This window comes from Typopeltis vanoorti, chromosome 3 (assembly GCF_054136105.1).
Source record: "Typopeltis vanoorti isolate ZY-2024b chromosome 3, IOZ_Tvanoo_1.0, whole genome shotgun sequence".
NCBI lineage: Eukaryota > Metazoa > Arthropoda > Arachnida > Uropygi > Thelyphonidae > Typopeltis > Typopeltis vanoorti.
In genome coordinates, this window is record NC_143551.1 from 121,624,412 (window position 1) to 121,639,675 (window position 15,264).

General features: G+C 33.5%; 1 protein-coding gene across 1 annotated transcript in view; it reads left to right on the forward strand.

Moving 5' to 3' along the window:
• LOC150108526 (uncharacterized) overlaps positions 1 to 15,264 on the forward strand; it is a 79,993-nt gene that overhangs the window by 19,455 nt on the left and 45,274 nt on the right. The window contains exon 2 of the mRNA XM_090390480.1: positions 8,476 to 9,498. Within this exon, the coding sequence (XP_090246606.1) occupies positions 8,516 to 9,498 (983 nt within the window). The 5' untranslated portion in view covers positions 8,476 to 8,515. The remainder of the gene's footprint in view (positions 1 to 8,475; positions 9,499 to 15,264) is intronic.

A 15,264-nucleotide genomic window follows, 5' to 3' on the forward strand; every position in this document is an offset into this window, starting at 1 on the left:
GCTGCTTCCGTTATGGCACTTTTGTACAATGGGAATGTCTTACTTGGGGTAAACAACTTCGTCAAAGATACTTACTACCAGTCTGGTCTTGTCAAAATATATTGCAAGAATGCTTTTATTGTGTATCATCATTATTATTGGCCTGTGTAGTTTAGTGAAGTGCACTTGCATCCTCTGTGCTAAGCTCACGAAGATGGACTTATAGTACGAGTCTAGTCACCTACTGGAGAAGCTATTTTTTATATGCCTTTCCTTGACCGTTTCCTGCGTTAGTCGATCTGTGTCATGGGCAAGTGGGTTTTTTCTCCCAGAGGTACCAAGAAATGACAACACTTCTTTGCTGGTCCCTTTATCAGTGGTTGCCTATAATGAATGATAGACGTGAACCAGGTATCTCTGATTGGCTACCGGGGGAGAGTGAATTGCCCACTCATTCTCCTTAAAGCTAGATAGGGTTTAAAAGGCCTTGCCTACATTCTATAGGGGGAATAAAAAGGCATTAACTTATTATTATTATTACTGTTCACAGTACTTTATTTCATTTCTAATTCGACGTTCTTCTGAAAAATGTTCATTTGCTAGCTTTAGAATGGTCGAATAGCAGAAGTATTATTAGCATGCAGGGTGGGGGGAAGGGTATCATAAAAAGTCATGGCATTCCCTTCAGGGTTTTGTTACCCTTTCATATTAGGAGAGAAACACCTTTAATGTATTTACTAAAATAAAGGGCCAAAAGGCTTCAGTTCGGCGTTGCAAAATTATATAAATCAAGTGGATATTAAATCCAGCATTATTTTCAAAGCCGAATGTAGAAACTATGAAAGTTTCGTACGAAACTGACCAGAGAGCTTACGGGAATACACTCGCCGGCATTTGCAATTTGCTCTTGCGCGGACCTTAGAAAACATGATCGCTTGCCCAAGCGTCCATATATTTGCCTTTTATTGGTCCATTTTGATAAGGTTTTACTAGCCTGACAGCTGTTTTGAACTGATTGGTTCTCCTCAGATACCAGGCAGAAACCTTCAGAGAGCAAAAACTCTCGTTCAGTACCAAGGAACTCGAAGTGTCTGAGAGGTGTGTTTTTCGTAAGCGAACTCTCGAATATATGGACGCTTAGAGCAAATCATGTGTTTTATAAGGTCCGTGCTAGGGCAACTCGTAAATGCCGGCGAGTGTATTCCCGTAAGCTCTCTGGTCAAATTGCGTACGAAACTTTTATCGTTTCTACATTCGGCTTTGAAATAATGATGGATTTAATATCCGCTTGATTTATATAACCTTTTAATGTATTTTAAAAATCTGAAATATCGTTAAACAGTTTATATATATATATATGTATATGTATATATATATATATATATATATATATATATATATATATATATGAAGTAGAAAGTTTTTTTTTTTACCTAGGGTTTAATATACGTTAAAGATACCAAGCTGTTTTATATATATAAACTTGGTTTTAATCCTATTTCCCAAGAAAGCAAACAGACAGGTAAGTCAAGTTTGCACCTGCACGTAGTGTAAATCTAGGCAACTCCACACGTAGTGCAAGTCTGGGAGACTCCGCACGTAGTACAAGTCTGAGGCAACTCGTGGTAAAGGTGGAATAAGATCTGATCACTATTCTTAGTATTTACCCCTAATGCAAAGCACATCTCCTGGAGGAGATGTATGATGCTATGTATTAAAAGCAAGGGCCACTACCCAGACCGGTTTCGACCTTTATTGAGGTCTCATCAGTGGGAGCCAGGCTTAGAAATACCAATGTTTAAGTAATACAGAGCTTATAAATTTTACCCAAACAAGTTGCCATAAGCTGCTTTGACTTTATTAAGTAAAAATCTCAGGATGAAAGATAGATGTAGAATTTTGTTTTTTACCTTGGGTTTAATATACGTTAAAGATACCAAGCTATTTTACATATGTAAGCTTGGTTTTAATCCCATTTCCCAAGTGAGCAAACAGACAGGTAAGTCAAGTTTGCGCCTGCACGTAGTACAAGTCTGGGAAACTCCACACGTAGTGCTGCAAGTCTGGGCTACTCTCTTTATTACTTAAACCTTGGCATTTCTAAGTCAGTCTCCCACTGATGAGACCTCAATAAAGGTCGAAACCGGTCTGGGTAGTGGCCCTTGCCTTTAATACATAACATCATACATCTCCGCAAGGAGATGTGCTCTGCATTAGGGGTAAATACTAATATTATATATATATATATATATATATATATATATATATATATTAGGGGTAAATATATATATATAATAGTATTTAGTATTTAGTATTTATTTATATAATAGTAAATAGTATTTACCCATAATAATAAATATTATATATATATTATTAGGGGTAAATACTAATATTATATATATATATATATATATATTAAGGATACCAAGTAATTTTATAAACTTTTTTTTTTTACTCCTTCTCCCAAGTAAACAAAACAGTTAAGTTTGCGCCTGAACGTAGTTCAAGTCTAAAGGTAGTGCAACATCAGAGCAACTCGTTGTAAAGGTGGGTAAAGTTCTGATCACTATTCTTAGTATTTCCCATAATGTAAAACACATTTCACTAAGAGATGTATACTGTTATACATTATGGGTGGGGGGATCACTACCCAGACCGGTTTCAACCTTTTTTTGAGGTCTCTTCAGTGTGTAGCTAGATCCTGAAATACCAAGGTTTTTAGTAATACAGAGCCTTATCAACTTTACCTATACAAGTTGCTACAAGGTGCTTTTACTTTGAATAAGAAACTCTGGATGAGATAAAGATGTCAAAAGTTTTTTACCTTGGGGATAATACATATTAAGTATAACAGTATGCATAATGTATAACAGTATACATCTCTTAGTGAGATGTGTTTTACATTATGGGAAATACTAAGAATATTAATTAGAGCTTTAACCACCTATATATATATATATATATATATATATATATATATATATATATATATATATATAAACTCTCATGATATATATATATGTCATGAGAGTTTGTGGAGGGGAAAGAATAACCCAAAAATAACGATGATATTTCAGGATGACAGGGTAATCATTTCGTCGATTGCTACTGCAACTCAAGTTCTGAAACCGTTCGTATGTGGGATTGAGAAAAAAAAAATAATGATGATCAACAGCTGTATTCAGTCCGTTGCTGGACGAATGCCTCTCCATGTTGCTTGCATTTCGGCCGGTCTTGTGCATATCTCCCCACCGTAGATCCATAGCATCTTGTTTTCTCATCCTATGACTGGTCTATCTGGTTTCCGGTAACCAGTTGTTAGTGTCCATTCTGTTATTTTCTTTGTTCATCTGTTGTCAGAACCTTCTCATGTCATATGCCCTGGTCACCGCCATTTGTTGCCTTTATTATACTAATGCAATGTTCATTACCTTTGTTTGCTTCCTTATCCAAATATTATTATTTTTATCTAACAATTGATTTCCAAAATGGCTCTTTCTATGTTTTGTTGTGTCGTTTTCAGTTTCTCTAGTTTTTTTATTTTTTTATTTTTAATCCAGGTTTTACTACTACTATCGGTTATTGTTGGGAGTATACACTAAGATTTTTCTTTTTAAGTAGTTTGGTAAATATCTTTTAAATATATCTCTATAATGGCTAAAAATTTTCCATCCTATTGTTATTATAGCAGAAATTTCATTATCATGTTTATGGTTATTTGTAATGATTTGTCCTAGATATTACTATGAACTCACTATTTCAATCTGTTTCGATTTTGTTTTCATTTCAATTTTTCTGGAGTATTTTCAGTAGACATTATTCTTAATTTATCAATATTTATTTGTAGGCCTATATCCAGACTTACTTCATTTAATTCAATAATCACATGTTCTACTTCTTTTGGTAATATTGCTATTAGAATGATATTATCAGCGAATCGCGAATTGCTAAAGCATTCTCCATCACTATTCAGTCTTCATTTCTCCCAGTTCAATTTTCTCATAGCATATTCAAGAACTGCAGCAGATTATTATTATTATTATTATTATTATTATTATTATGCCACACCTCCAAAGAGTTCAAGGACTGATCGCGGGAGGTACTCTACTCCGCTACACACACTTTAATGACACAGAGTCTCCCTTGTCTGACTCTTATTGTTATTTCTATTTCTCTTTCTTTTCCATTATATATATATATATATATATATATATATATATATATATATATATATATATATATATATATATATATATATATATATATATATATGATCAAATGTGATAATATAAAGATCGTCTATTCTGATATGCTTTAAACCTTCAAGCATTTTACTGTATATAGGTCTACTGAGTCGAAGGCTTTTTCATAATCTATGATAGCCAAAGAAATTGGTATATTATATTCTTTCGTTTTTTCCATTACTTGATTTAAGGCTTTTGAATGATCTAAAGTTGAAAAGGATGTTCTGAAACTTGTCTGCTCTTATGGTTAATAGAAATTTAATGTATTGTTTATACTTCCATCTATAATTTTCGTAAAAAGCTTATGAAAGACTGCGAGGAGGGTCATACGTAGGTCTATAATTTATGTCACTTTTATCACCTTTCTTATACAGAAGAATGATTTTTCCAGTATTTCAACTTTTAGATGTTCTTCCCGTTCTTAAACACCCAGTATACAATTCTGTTAGTTTTATATGTAAGCGAACCCCTCCATTTATTTATTTTATCATTTCGATTAGTATTCCATCAAGTTCAGGCACCTTTCCATTTTTGTAAATGCGTGTTTTACCTCATCATCTTTACTTTATATTCATTAAAGTTTTCAGCATCCTTTTCTCTATTTTATTCTCTATAACTTTCCCCTTCGTATATATTTCTTGATAAAATTTATCTATAATCGTCAACATATTTATTCCGTTTGTAATCAAGCATTCCATTTTCATCTTTTAGACCTGTCATATAAAAATGACCTGCATTATCTAGAAGTTTTCCTTATACTATTGTTATTTGCTATTGCTGTTCTTATAATTGTTGTATTAAAATGTCTCATATCCCCTCTTAGCTTTTTCGCTATTGTTTTGCAAAGTTCAGTATATTCTATGTTATTATACTGTGTGCGTCCTGGTTCAAGTCTCTTCTTATTTTCTATTGTCTTTAGTTTCCTTTTTTTTAAAGTTTATATAATTTGTACAATAAAAGAAAGTGGCAGTCACCACCTTGTGATCGAAGGAATTATATAGAGTATGGTATCTTGGACATTTAAGATACAAGACGATTGTTGTTATAGTTACCATTAGAAGTTGAGTCAAACCCAGAAGGTTTGTATGTCGTGGTGGTGCATCACTTGCATTTGCGCCAAAATGTTGGTATTTATATATGAAAATGAATTTTTGATCATTTTTTTTCAATTTCAGTGAATAGCTTGTTTATTTTAACTTCAGTGTCGCTATTTGTTTCGACTTTGATATTGCGCAAGGACAAAAAAAGTTACAAAGTAGAAGAAGATGGGGGGGGGGGGAATTGGCCATGTCTTGCATCTTGCATACAGAGAACCCTAATCTCCTTGCAGAAAGCTAGCTTCGTCATTATGTCCAACAAGTACAGTCTGGCAAAGTACAGTAGGTGGAAGAAGAATGTCAGTTCATCAGGAAGCCTACTGATGCATTGTTATTAGTTTCTTTGCCCTGTATTGTCTACCAATCTGTAGAAAACTGCTTTTCGGCCGCATCAGAAACCTTCCAAACAATAATTTTATATGCATTGTTGATTTAGACAAGGGTAATAATTGAAATTGCTTCCAGTGATAAGTTTACAGGCATTGTTGCACTAAACGACAGTTGTCAGCAAAGCAAATTTCTCGTATTCATCAAGGAAAGGTAAATTTCTTAACATTTCTAGAAAATGCTGCAACTTTATTTTCTGTTGGCGTAACATCAATAACTTTGCTTGCCCCATCAAGTCTAAATACTAAAAACTAATACCTTTCCGGTTTTAGTCTACGTTCTATCGGAAGGTATAACATATTAAAACAGATAGCTTCAGTTGTCTTACGTGAAATATTTCTTACGACAAAATAACAATACCAAGATGTATTCTTTAGAATATATCTTCAGAAAGAGAATGTATTCTTATATATTCTATTTCTGAAATCTATCTGTTCTATTTAATGGTATCCATCTAATGTTATATTTTTACCAAATAACATGTGCTTATTTTCACTTAATTTCCGATAAGTTTCAAAACAAAAGATGTCTATTAAAGTAAACAGTATAGCCTGGTTTCCAAGTCGTAGGAGTTACATTATGAGTTTATCGTTCATGGACATCTTTATGAAAGTATCGGAGGAAGAAAAAATATCTTTTCAGTATATATATATATATATATATACAGAAAACCAACCACAACTGGAATAGCCTCCGTAGCGCAATTGGAAGAATGACGGTACATTGCGCCCTTCGATTGGAATAAGCCTAAGTTCGATTCTCGTCGCGACGGGAGGAATCTTTATCTGGTCGATTTCAATCGAAAGTGAGTTAGCCGATCTCATACGGGGGTAGCAGGGTTTTTCATCCCGCATACAGACAAATCGGCCCTTCAGAACACACGCAATTTACAGACAAAACATACTAGCTGTAGTAGTGGTGGAGGTGGGCGGTAGATGGCGTTGATTCGTAGTAGTGGTTCGGTGTAGTGGTTGAGACAGTTGTAGGTGTCTTCCCGCGATGAGTCTTCGGACTCCTTGGAGGTGTCGGGAATAATAATAATAATTCTTACACTGCATGGGACAGAGCACACAATATTTCCAGTACGCCAAAAACGGCAAGAAACCGAAATCAGAAATGCCGTATGTTGATCATACCGTTTTATAAGAAAATTTAAAGAAACCTCAGAAATGCTCTGTCTGCATTCATCAAAAATCTAACACCACGGAACTGGCATATGGCCCATTATGACAAAGAAGTGACAACAAAGCGACACCTAGTATTGTTTTTCAAACGTTTACATATTACTTAAATTAGCTTATTAGCTCTTTATATTTAAGTTTACATATTAGTTCTGAAAATAAACATGAGCTCTGAAACTGTTCAGAACGAACAGTCTTTCAGATCCCAACTGTACATCTAGAAGATCGCTCAAAATTTGCCAAGGTGTGTGTGTGTGTGTGTTACTTTGTTTATATGTATTAATGTTGAAGATCTGATAACATTTACCGTGTGTATTTTCCTGTGTGTGTGTGTGTGTGTATATATATATATATATATATAGAAGTCTTGTAACCCTACGGACTTAGTCTAACGACTTACGAAACATGTCGGGTTATATTGTCTATTTTAATAAACCTGTTTTATGTTTAGAAACATATGGTCTCCATGCATTTTATGTGTACCTTCTAGTAATTCTGTTTATATATATTGCTAGATTCTGTTTATACTGCATTGCTAAATTTAATTTTCATCCATGCATATTGTACAATAATTCCTTTTTGCCTATTTTCCCACTGCTGTAAAAGCATCTGTTATAATTTTACATATATGTAGATACTGCATTCCTTGACTTGGTGTTGCGTATTTTGTGTATTAACTTATATTGTTAACTATTTTTTTACTACCGTAATAACCTCTGACCTTGTGTGCTGCTGTGCCCTCTGCAGCAGTTCTGTTTATCTGTAGATGTTGCTTTGTGTAACTAGATTTTTGTACAGACATATTGTTTACAATCTTCTGTTTATGTATAGTTGTAACCTTTAGTATGGTGCATTATGACCTGTGTTGTCTTTGTGCCAAATAAACCTAAACCATACCGGAAATTAAATGAAGATTTTCTAAACCACAGAAATATTCGTGTTCAACATGTGTTTATCTCCGTGCTAATTATAATTTTCCACTTCATATCCCCCTCTTTCAATATTTTGAGTTTTTGAAACGGCCTTATAAACTCAAGGAGCTATACAAGCCCATCCAGAGCAGGCTTTTACAAACATCTATGCTCATGGCGGGATTCGAACCCACAGCCTGTTGTTTGGAGAGCGAGTATACTATCCACTGGGACATCCGGCTGTAAAGAAGTAATTATTCGAAGCTAGCTTCTGTTTTCACTCATTTATAAAGACTGAAATTATTTTAATCTCAGTATTTGAACGTAAATCAATTATGAATATATTATATTAAAGCCTAAGAACAATAAAGCTGAATCCTGTGATATTCCACTCCTAACTTGTACAAATGGATCAATAATGTCACCAATAACCATTGATATACGAAATATCCATATTAAGTGTTTCCAAAAACTAGAAGCTCGAGTGACATATTGTAATAATAGGTTTTCTAAACTTCAGGGAGCAAAGTCAAAATTTAGTACCATTATTTCTATTTAATACCATTAGCTCTATTTCACAAAATTAATACCATAAATGGTTATATCACAGTTTTGCTTTTATAATATAAAATATCGTGTGTTTCGTTATAATGGAAAGTCAATTTTTCTTTTTTAGTTTCCAGACATACCGGAGACGCTTTCCTTGAAGATACAACATGAAAAAGATTTTAGCTGTACCCCGTTGTGGGTATAGTAAATTGATGAACGACTCAAATATCCACTGCATACCTAGCAGTCGTCAAAATGAGTCCTTCTTTATGCGAGATCAACCGTTCAGATTTGGTAACTACTTTGGCCCGAACACAAGCCCTTATCTAGACACAAACGCAAGATATAGAGAATATATGCAGTTATTAGATGAAGAAAGATTGTCTTCAAAGTCCAGCTTGAACAGATTTCATGAGTTTTGTTTGAAAAATCAACATATGAAGACTGAGCCAGGATCGGATACTTTTGAGGTAACGAGTGTTTTTGATGATGAAGGTTTTGTTACCACAGTTAACTTAGCTGAAGTTAGCACGCCACCTGATAATTCGAGGAGTTCTATTACAAATCAAGAAGATGATGAGGAATTCTACACTTCCTTCGACTTAACATTACCGGAGACATTGCAAACAGAAAATAAAGGAAACAGCTCATCAGCCAGTCACCTTCCACCATCTTCTACAGAGAGTGTGCATTCCACTATGTCCGCAATGGAACCTACAGTGGTATGCGACATCTCATCAGGGAATGGTGATAATCAAATATTATCTATGAAAATAGGCAAAGTCTTGCCATTGATCACTTGTGATATGGGAAGCAGTGATGCTGATGTCAAACATTTTGATGTGGACAACTCAAAAATCAACAATGAATTACGAAGTTCTTTAGCAACGAATGCTATTAGACGCGTTAAAAATTCTGGAGAACCATTCTCTTCTTCTTCGACAGCCTGTTTGTGCCCTACTGTTATTGCTCCGACTCACCTAATCACCCCTTCATTTGAGAAGCAATTTCGGATGTTTGCCAAAATAGGAAACTCTAGGAAAACGGGTGTCGTGATTACAAAGAAATGTAGCGACATTTGGTTGAGACAGGCGGGTCTAATAGGAATGTGTTTATCAGATACTGTTGTGATCTTCACTCAGATTGCTAAGTGAGTATATCTATCTTTTAGCTTTTTTTCCCTCCTTTCTGCTTCATGCTTATTTGACTAAATCTCTATGGTTGTTTAACATTAAATTTTAGGTGTATAAGTATTATTCTTCTGTACTCGGGAAGAAATACCTATATCCATTTCAACGTATTTAATAACTTTAAACAAGGTTTGAACTTTCAAATATCTGGTGTTCAAATTGATACTAGAGATATGTGGGTATGGGCAAATCCGACCACGCTGCAAGAAATAGATCAGTAGAATAACAATGATTAAAAAGACGATACAATATTTAAGTTATCTGCGAGGTTAACTTAAATATTGAGGAGAAATATTATTAAATATTTCTCTCTCCCACTCCTCAAAATATGTAATATTTTGAGGAGGGGGGGGGGAATTGTTTTCAAATGTATGCGTATCAGTCAGGTATCTTCTGGGCAATTCTCTACTTGATACGTTTTATGTTATTTATTTTTTATAAAGTGTTACCGAATCAGTGCCGGGACCAAATAATAAAAATAGCTTGAAGAATGGTGGTTAATAACAACTTATTAATTCGTCCATCTTCGTCTCTAAATCTAAAAGTATTAGTACACAACATGGCACAAAGTAGAAGGAGTTGGCCTGCTTCATGTCATTCGAACATTAATAATAATAATTATTACTAGAATAAAATTTTCATAACCATAAAGCATCTTAGAGTGAAAAGTGCAGCTGATGATAGTAGGGAAGCAGGGCCGCATTTATACTTTTGGAGGCCCTAGGCGCAACATCATTGTGAGCCTCAAAAGAACAAGTCTATTTTAGTTAATCAAATTCATACTCATTTTTTTTTTAGTTAATTGAAAATAAAAGTCCACATTTCCATAATAATTCATTTTAATAAAATAAAAATAACAAACATTGGTATACATATACTATATTTGCATTTAAAAAGTATAAAAATAAATCAGTTCAAATTTAAATTTAAAAAAAAATAACTAAAAGTTGTTTTCTCCCTTTGGTTTTAGCAAATATATCTATAATATCATCATAATTAATTGAGTCCATTATATTTGATTCAATGCATATTAACGACAGGTCACTTGTTTTATTTTGTTGCAAGTTGCTTCTTAAATAATTTTTTTATTCGTTTCAACACTGAAAATTAACATTAAGCACTTGCATTTGAAATAGACATCGTCAAAAATATTTCTAAAATTGTTTCTACGTTCGGAGAAGTAGACCTTAACCCATCCTTTATAAATTTGTACATATTTTTACTTGAAGAATTTTCTTCCTTTATCATTATTAAAAATTATTTATTTTCATTCTGAGTCAATATTAGTCTCATAAGTTTGTAAAATTTTGTTAATAATACTAGTCTTCTACTTGTCTTGATTTATATCTTTCCTCAAAAAAAAAAAAGAAAAATAGACAAACATATCTAATATATCTTAAATAGCTTTTTGTGCTTTCATTAATTTCCAAAATTAGCTTATCCCAAATGACATTAACAGTAATAACGACAAAAACTTATTCTGATTATATACTGTCTAGCTTTGTCAAGACTAAAAAAGGTGAAAAAAATAATAAATAAAAAAAAAAGAAAGAATACAGTAACCTTTTACAACGGTTAGGCGACCAAATTTGACAGCTCGCGTGACAATGTGTGCATGTAGCGAGATGCTTCAGTCATTATTGTGAATACGCGTTACATAGTTTTTAGCGTACTGTAGTTCCGCCATACTTAATGAATTAATCAGATTTCTCCATGTATCTTTCAATACTGCTCCTTGATTTCTGTTTAGGTTATTTCCTGTTCGTAGGACCACTGCTGCTTCTTTGAATATTCGGCATCTGTAATCATCCTCTATATATGGCATTGAACTGTTTTCCCAATCTGTTGCGTGGTTAGAAGTGGAGAAGTGATGCGCCAAACCTGAGCTATCCGTTCTGTTGTGATGTACATCTCCAACGTATTCCTTCCGTTTATTCTGTTGAACAGATACTGGACTGTATCTGCATTTTACTTCCAGTCATCATCATTCAAAAAAATAAAGCATCATCCATATGTTACGAAATAGAGCCCAAAGCATAGTCACAGACGAAGATGTACGTACAGAACTTTCTCAAATATCGAAATCGCTATCTCAAAATGGTTATCCTCCAAACATAATCAACAAATTGCTTTATAAAAATAACCTCCAACAACAAAGGATAGCTACTCAGTACGTTTCATCCGTAGTCATCCCCTGTTTGGTTCAGTCTCCACTAAAATAGCTAGAATTTTCAAGCCTTACAACATCAGAGTTGAGTTTAAACCGACTGCAACTATTAGACAGTTTTTAAGATCCCTTAAAGACAGCGTTCCATTTTTCAAATATGCAGGTTTCAAGTACCAGGCACTTGTGGACTTTCCTACATAGGCCAAACTTCAAGAAGCCTGGAAATTAGATAGAAGGAACCCGTTGGAGATATAAATCACAACAGGTCAGATAGCTCCGGTTTGGCGCATCACTTCTCCACTTCTAACCACGCAACAGATTGGGAAAACAGCTCAATGCCATATATAGAGGATGATTACAGATGCCGAATATTCAAAGAAGCAGCAGTGGTCCTACGAACAGGAAATAACCTGAACAGAAATCAAGGAGCAGTATTGAAAGATACATGGAAAAATCTGATTACTTCATTAAGTATGGCTGAAGTACAGTACGCTAAAAAATTATGTAACGCGTATTCACAATAATGACGGAAGCATCTCGCTACATGCACACATGTCACGCGAGCTGTCAAATTTGGTTGCCTAACCGTTGTAAACGGTTACTGTATTCTTTCGTTATTTTTGCATTTATTATTATTTTTATCACCTTTTTTAGTCTTGACAAAGCTAGACAGTGTGCTAGCGAAACTAGTCGGCGTTCTTGTACATATGTGTATTAAACCGGTGGTCTTATAATCAGAATAAGTTTTTGGGTTTATTACAGTATATAAAAGACCAAATATGAATAGTCTAAACTGACATTACAAGTATTAACAATGAAATTTTCTATCCCATTTAATATAATCTCATCATTAAATTGTGAAACTTCGTCATACGTTTTTTTTTCTTCCGTTTTTTCACTCGTTCCTTCTCTAAATTTTGTCTCATTTGTTAATAAATTCTCTTCATTTAAAGCAGCATAATTATTTCTTATATCTAAAATAAAACCAATTAAAGACTGTAACAAATCCATATCGGAATCTTGTAGAGATTTACTAATAGCATTTATTCGTTGTAAAATTTTGTCCCACATAACTGTTAAAATTGCTGTTTCTGAATGGTCAAAATATTCTGCGATGATGAGTTCTATAAATTAGAAATATGTTTTTCATTAGGAGAAATAGATAGTTAGAAATAGAAAGTAATGTCTCTTTAATTTGTTTATATCCACATTTCGAAGTCAATCGTTAGCTCTTGCGGACCACCTCGTTTCACTTAGTCTTTTAACTGTTAAAGATTTTTTTGCTAAATGTTTAAGGAGTATACCCCATCTTCTTGTTGAAGATGAAAATTAATTATATATACATTTTGAATAAAACAAAAATATTGCACTGCTTCCGGACAAGATTTCACAGCATAGTTGCCAATTAAATTTAAGGAATGACTTACTCACTGTCCTTTTCCGTCGAGGACGGGTTGAGTCTTTCATGTTTCCACAACAATCTCCAGGAGTCTCGGTTTCTTGCGTGGCTGGTGAACTGTCTATAGGTTTGTAATCCGGAGTTGACCTTTATTGATGTTATCCATTTAGTTACTGGTCTTCCTTTTTTTCTTTTTACTTCTCGTCTTACATATATAGAGCGAGGTTGGGTAGCCTTTTTGATGGCATTCTCTCGACATGTCCATACAACTGAAGTTTTCTTCTTTTGATCTTTTCTATTAATGAGTCTGTATAGTTTAGGTCTGGTCTTACAGTTTCATTTGTTTTCTTTTCTGTCCATTTTATTTTATTTATTTTTCTGAGACATTTCATATCGAAAGCCTCCAGTTTTAGTATCTCTGTCTTCTTGAGTGTCCAAGTTTCTGAAGCATATAGCACAGTGGGTATTATAATTGCTTCATATAATTTTATTTTTAGAGGTTTGGAGATTTTATTATTTTTCCAGATTTTACCTAGCTTATTAAATGATGACCATGCAATTGATATTCTATGTTTGATAGTGGTCATGGTATCTAAGCGTTCTGTTATTACTGTTCCTACATAGTTGAATTGTTCAATTGTTGATCCATTTAAGGTGAAGTTTACTTTTTCTTAGTTTTTTTCCCAATTACCACGATTTTTGTTTTGTCCGTATTTATGGTCATGCTGTATTCTTTAGCCAATACGGCTAAAGTATTTAATAGCTAGTTTAGTTTAGTTATTAGGTTCACCATTTTTTCTTTTGTATCTGCTATCATTACAATGTCACCCGCATATTTTATGCTATTAAGGTTATAACCATTCAGGTTGATCCCTTTTTCTCTATCCAAGGCTTGGTTAACCATATCCTCTAGGTAGATGTTAAAAAAGGTATGGGGAGATGGGACATCCTTGGGCTACTCCTTTACTGATGCTTATTTTATCTGTTGTTATACTATTAAATTTAATTATTGCTTCTGTGAGACTATAATTTTTCTAAGAAGTCTAGGGTATCTTCATCGATTTGTTTCTGTTTTAATATTCTTAATAAAGTTACTCTATTTATTGAGTCGAATGCCTGTTTAAAATCTATAAAACAGTAATAGATATTTTTGTTATGTTCCCAGTGCAATTTTTTTCTGAAACCTACCTGTTTAGAATGATCTCATATGTGCTCTTTATTATGTTCTGTAATGCTCTTGTAAATATTTTGTAAGCATGGCTGAGTAATGTGATTGGTCTGTAATTTTTACAATTTTTATTATCACCTTTCATGTAAATTGGTATGATAATTCCGATTCTCCAATCTTCTGGTATTTCTCCTGATTTAATGATTTTGTTGAAAAGTGTGGTAAGGAATTTTAAAATTGTATTGAATAGCTAGAGCATGGTATATATAATGTGCAGAGGGACTGTGTTTTTTCAGCCTAGCTTGTAAACCGGTATAGACACCTTTCATATTGGCAGCATTATCATAGCTTTTCCCTCTGCACATTTTTATCTCCAAAGATAATTCTTCTATTTTTTTTAAAATACTATCTCTTCTGAATATAAGGAATTATGTTGTGTAATACTGATGAACCCGATAAATGTTTCTCTAATGTCAGAATTTGCGGTAACATACCTAAATATAATAGTTGTCATTATGGGCAACGTCTGGCGTTGAATCGAGTGTTATTGCAAAATAAGCAGCTTCCTAAATTTCTGATATTAATATTTCTCTTGTTTTATTAGCTATTAACACTATGAATTCATCACAAGTGTGATAAGAAAGATAATTTGGTGTGCCAGAACTACAGTTGGCGTACATTTTCATGTGATGTTTTTTAAAAAAAGCATCAAATTCACTTAAATAATGTAAACACGATAAATCATTTACGCAGTAATCCGGAAAAATATATATTTGTATTGCTTCTAAATCCTAGCCCCAGTTTACTCAGTAACTTAAAGGTAGATATTATTCTTTTTAAAGAAGAGAAACTTAAAAGTGAGGAGAAAGAAAAAAATTCGAATCTAAGAGTGAAAGGAGTAATGATAAACTTCTGGTACTGTTTCTTCTGCGACGGAAGACGCAGAAGAAACAGTACCAGAAGAAAAGATCAAGAAGAAGTGGATTAGATAA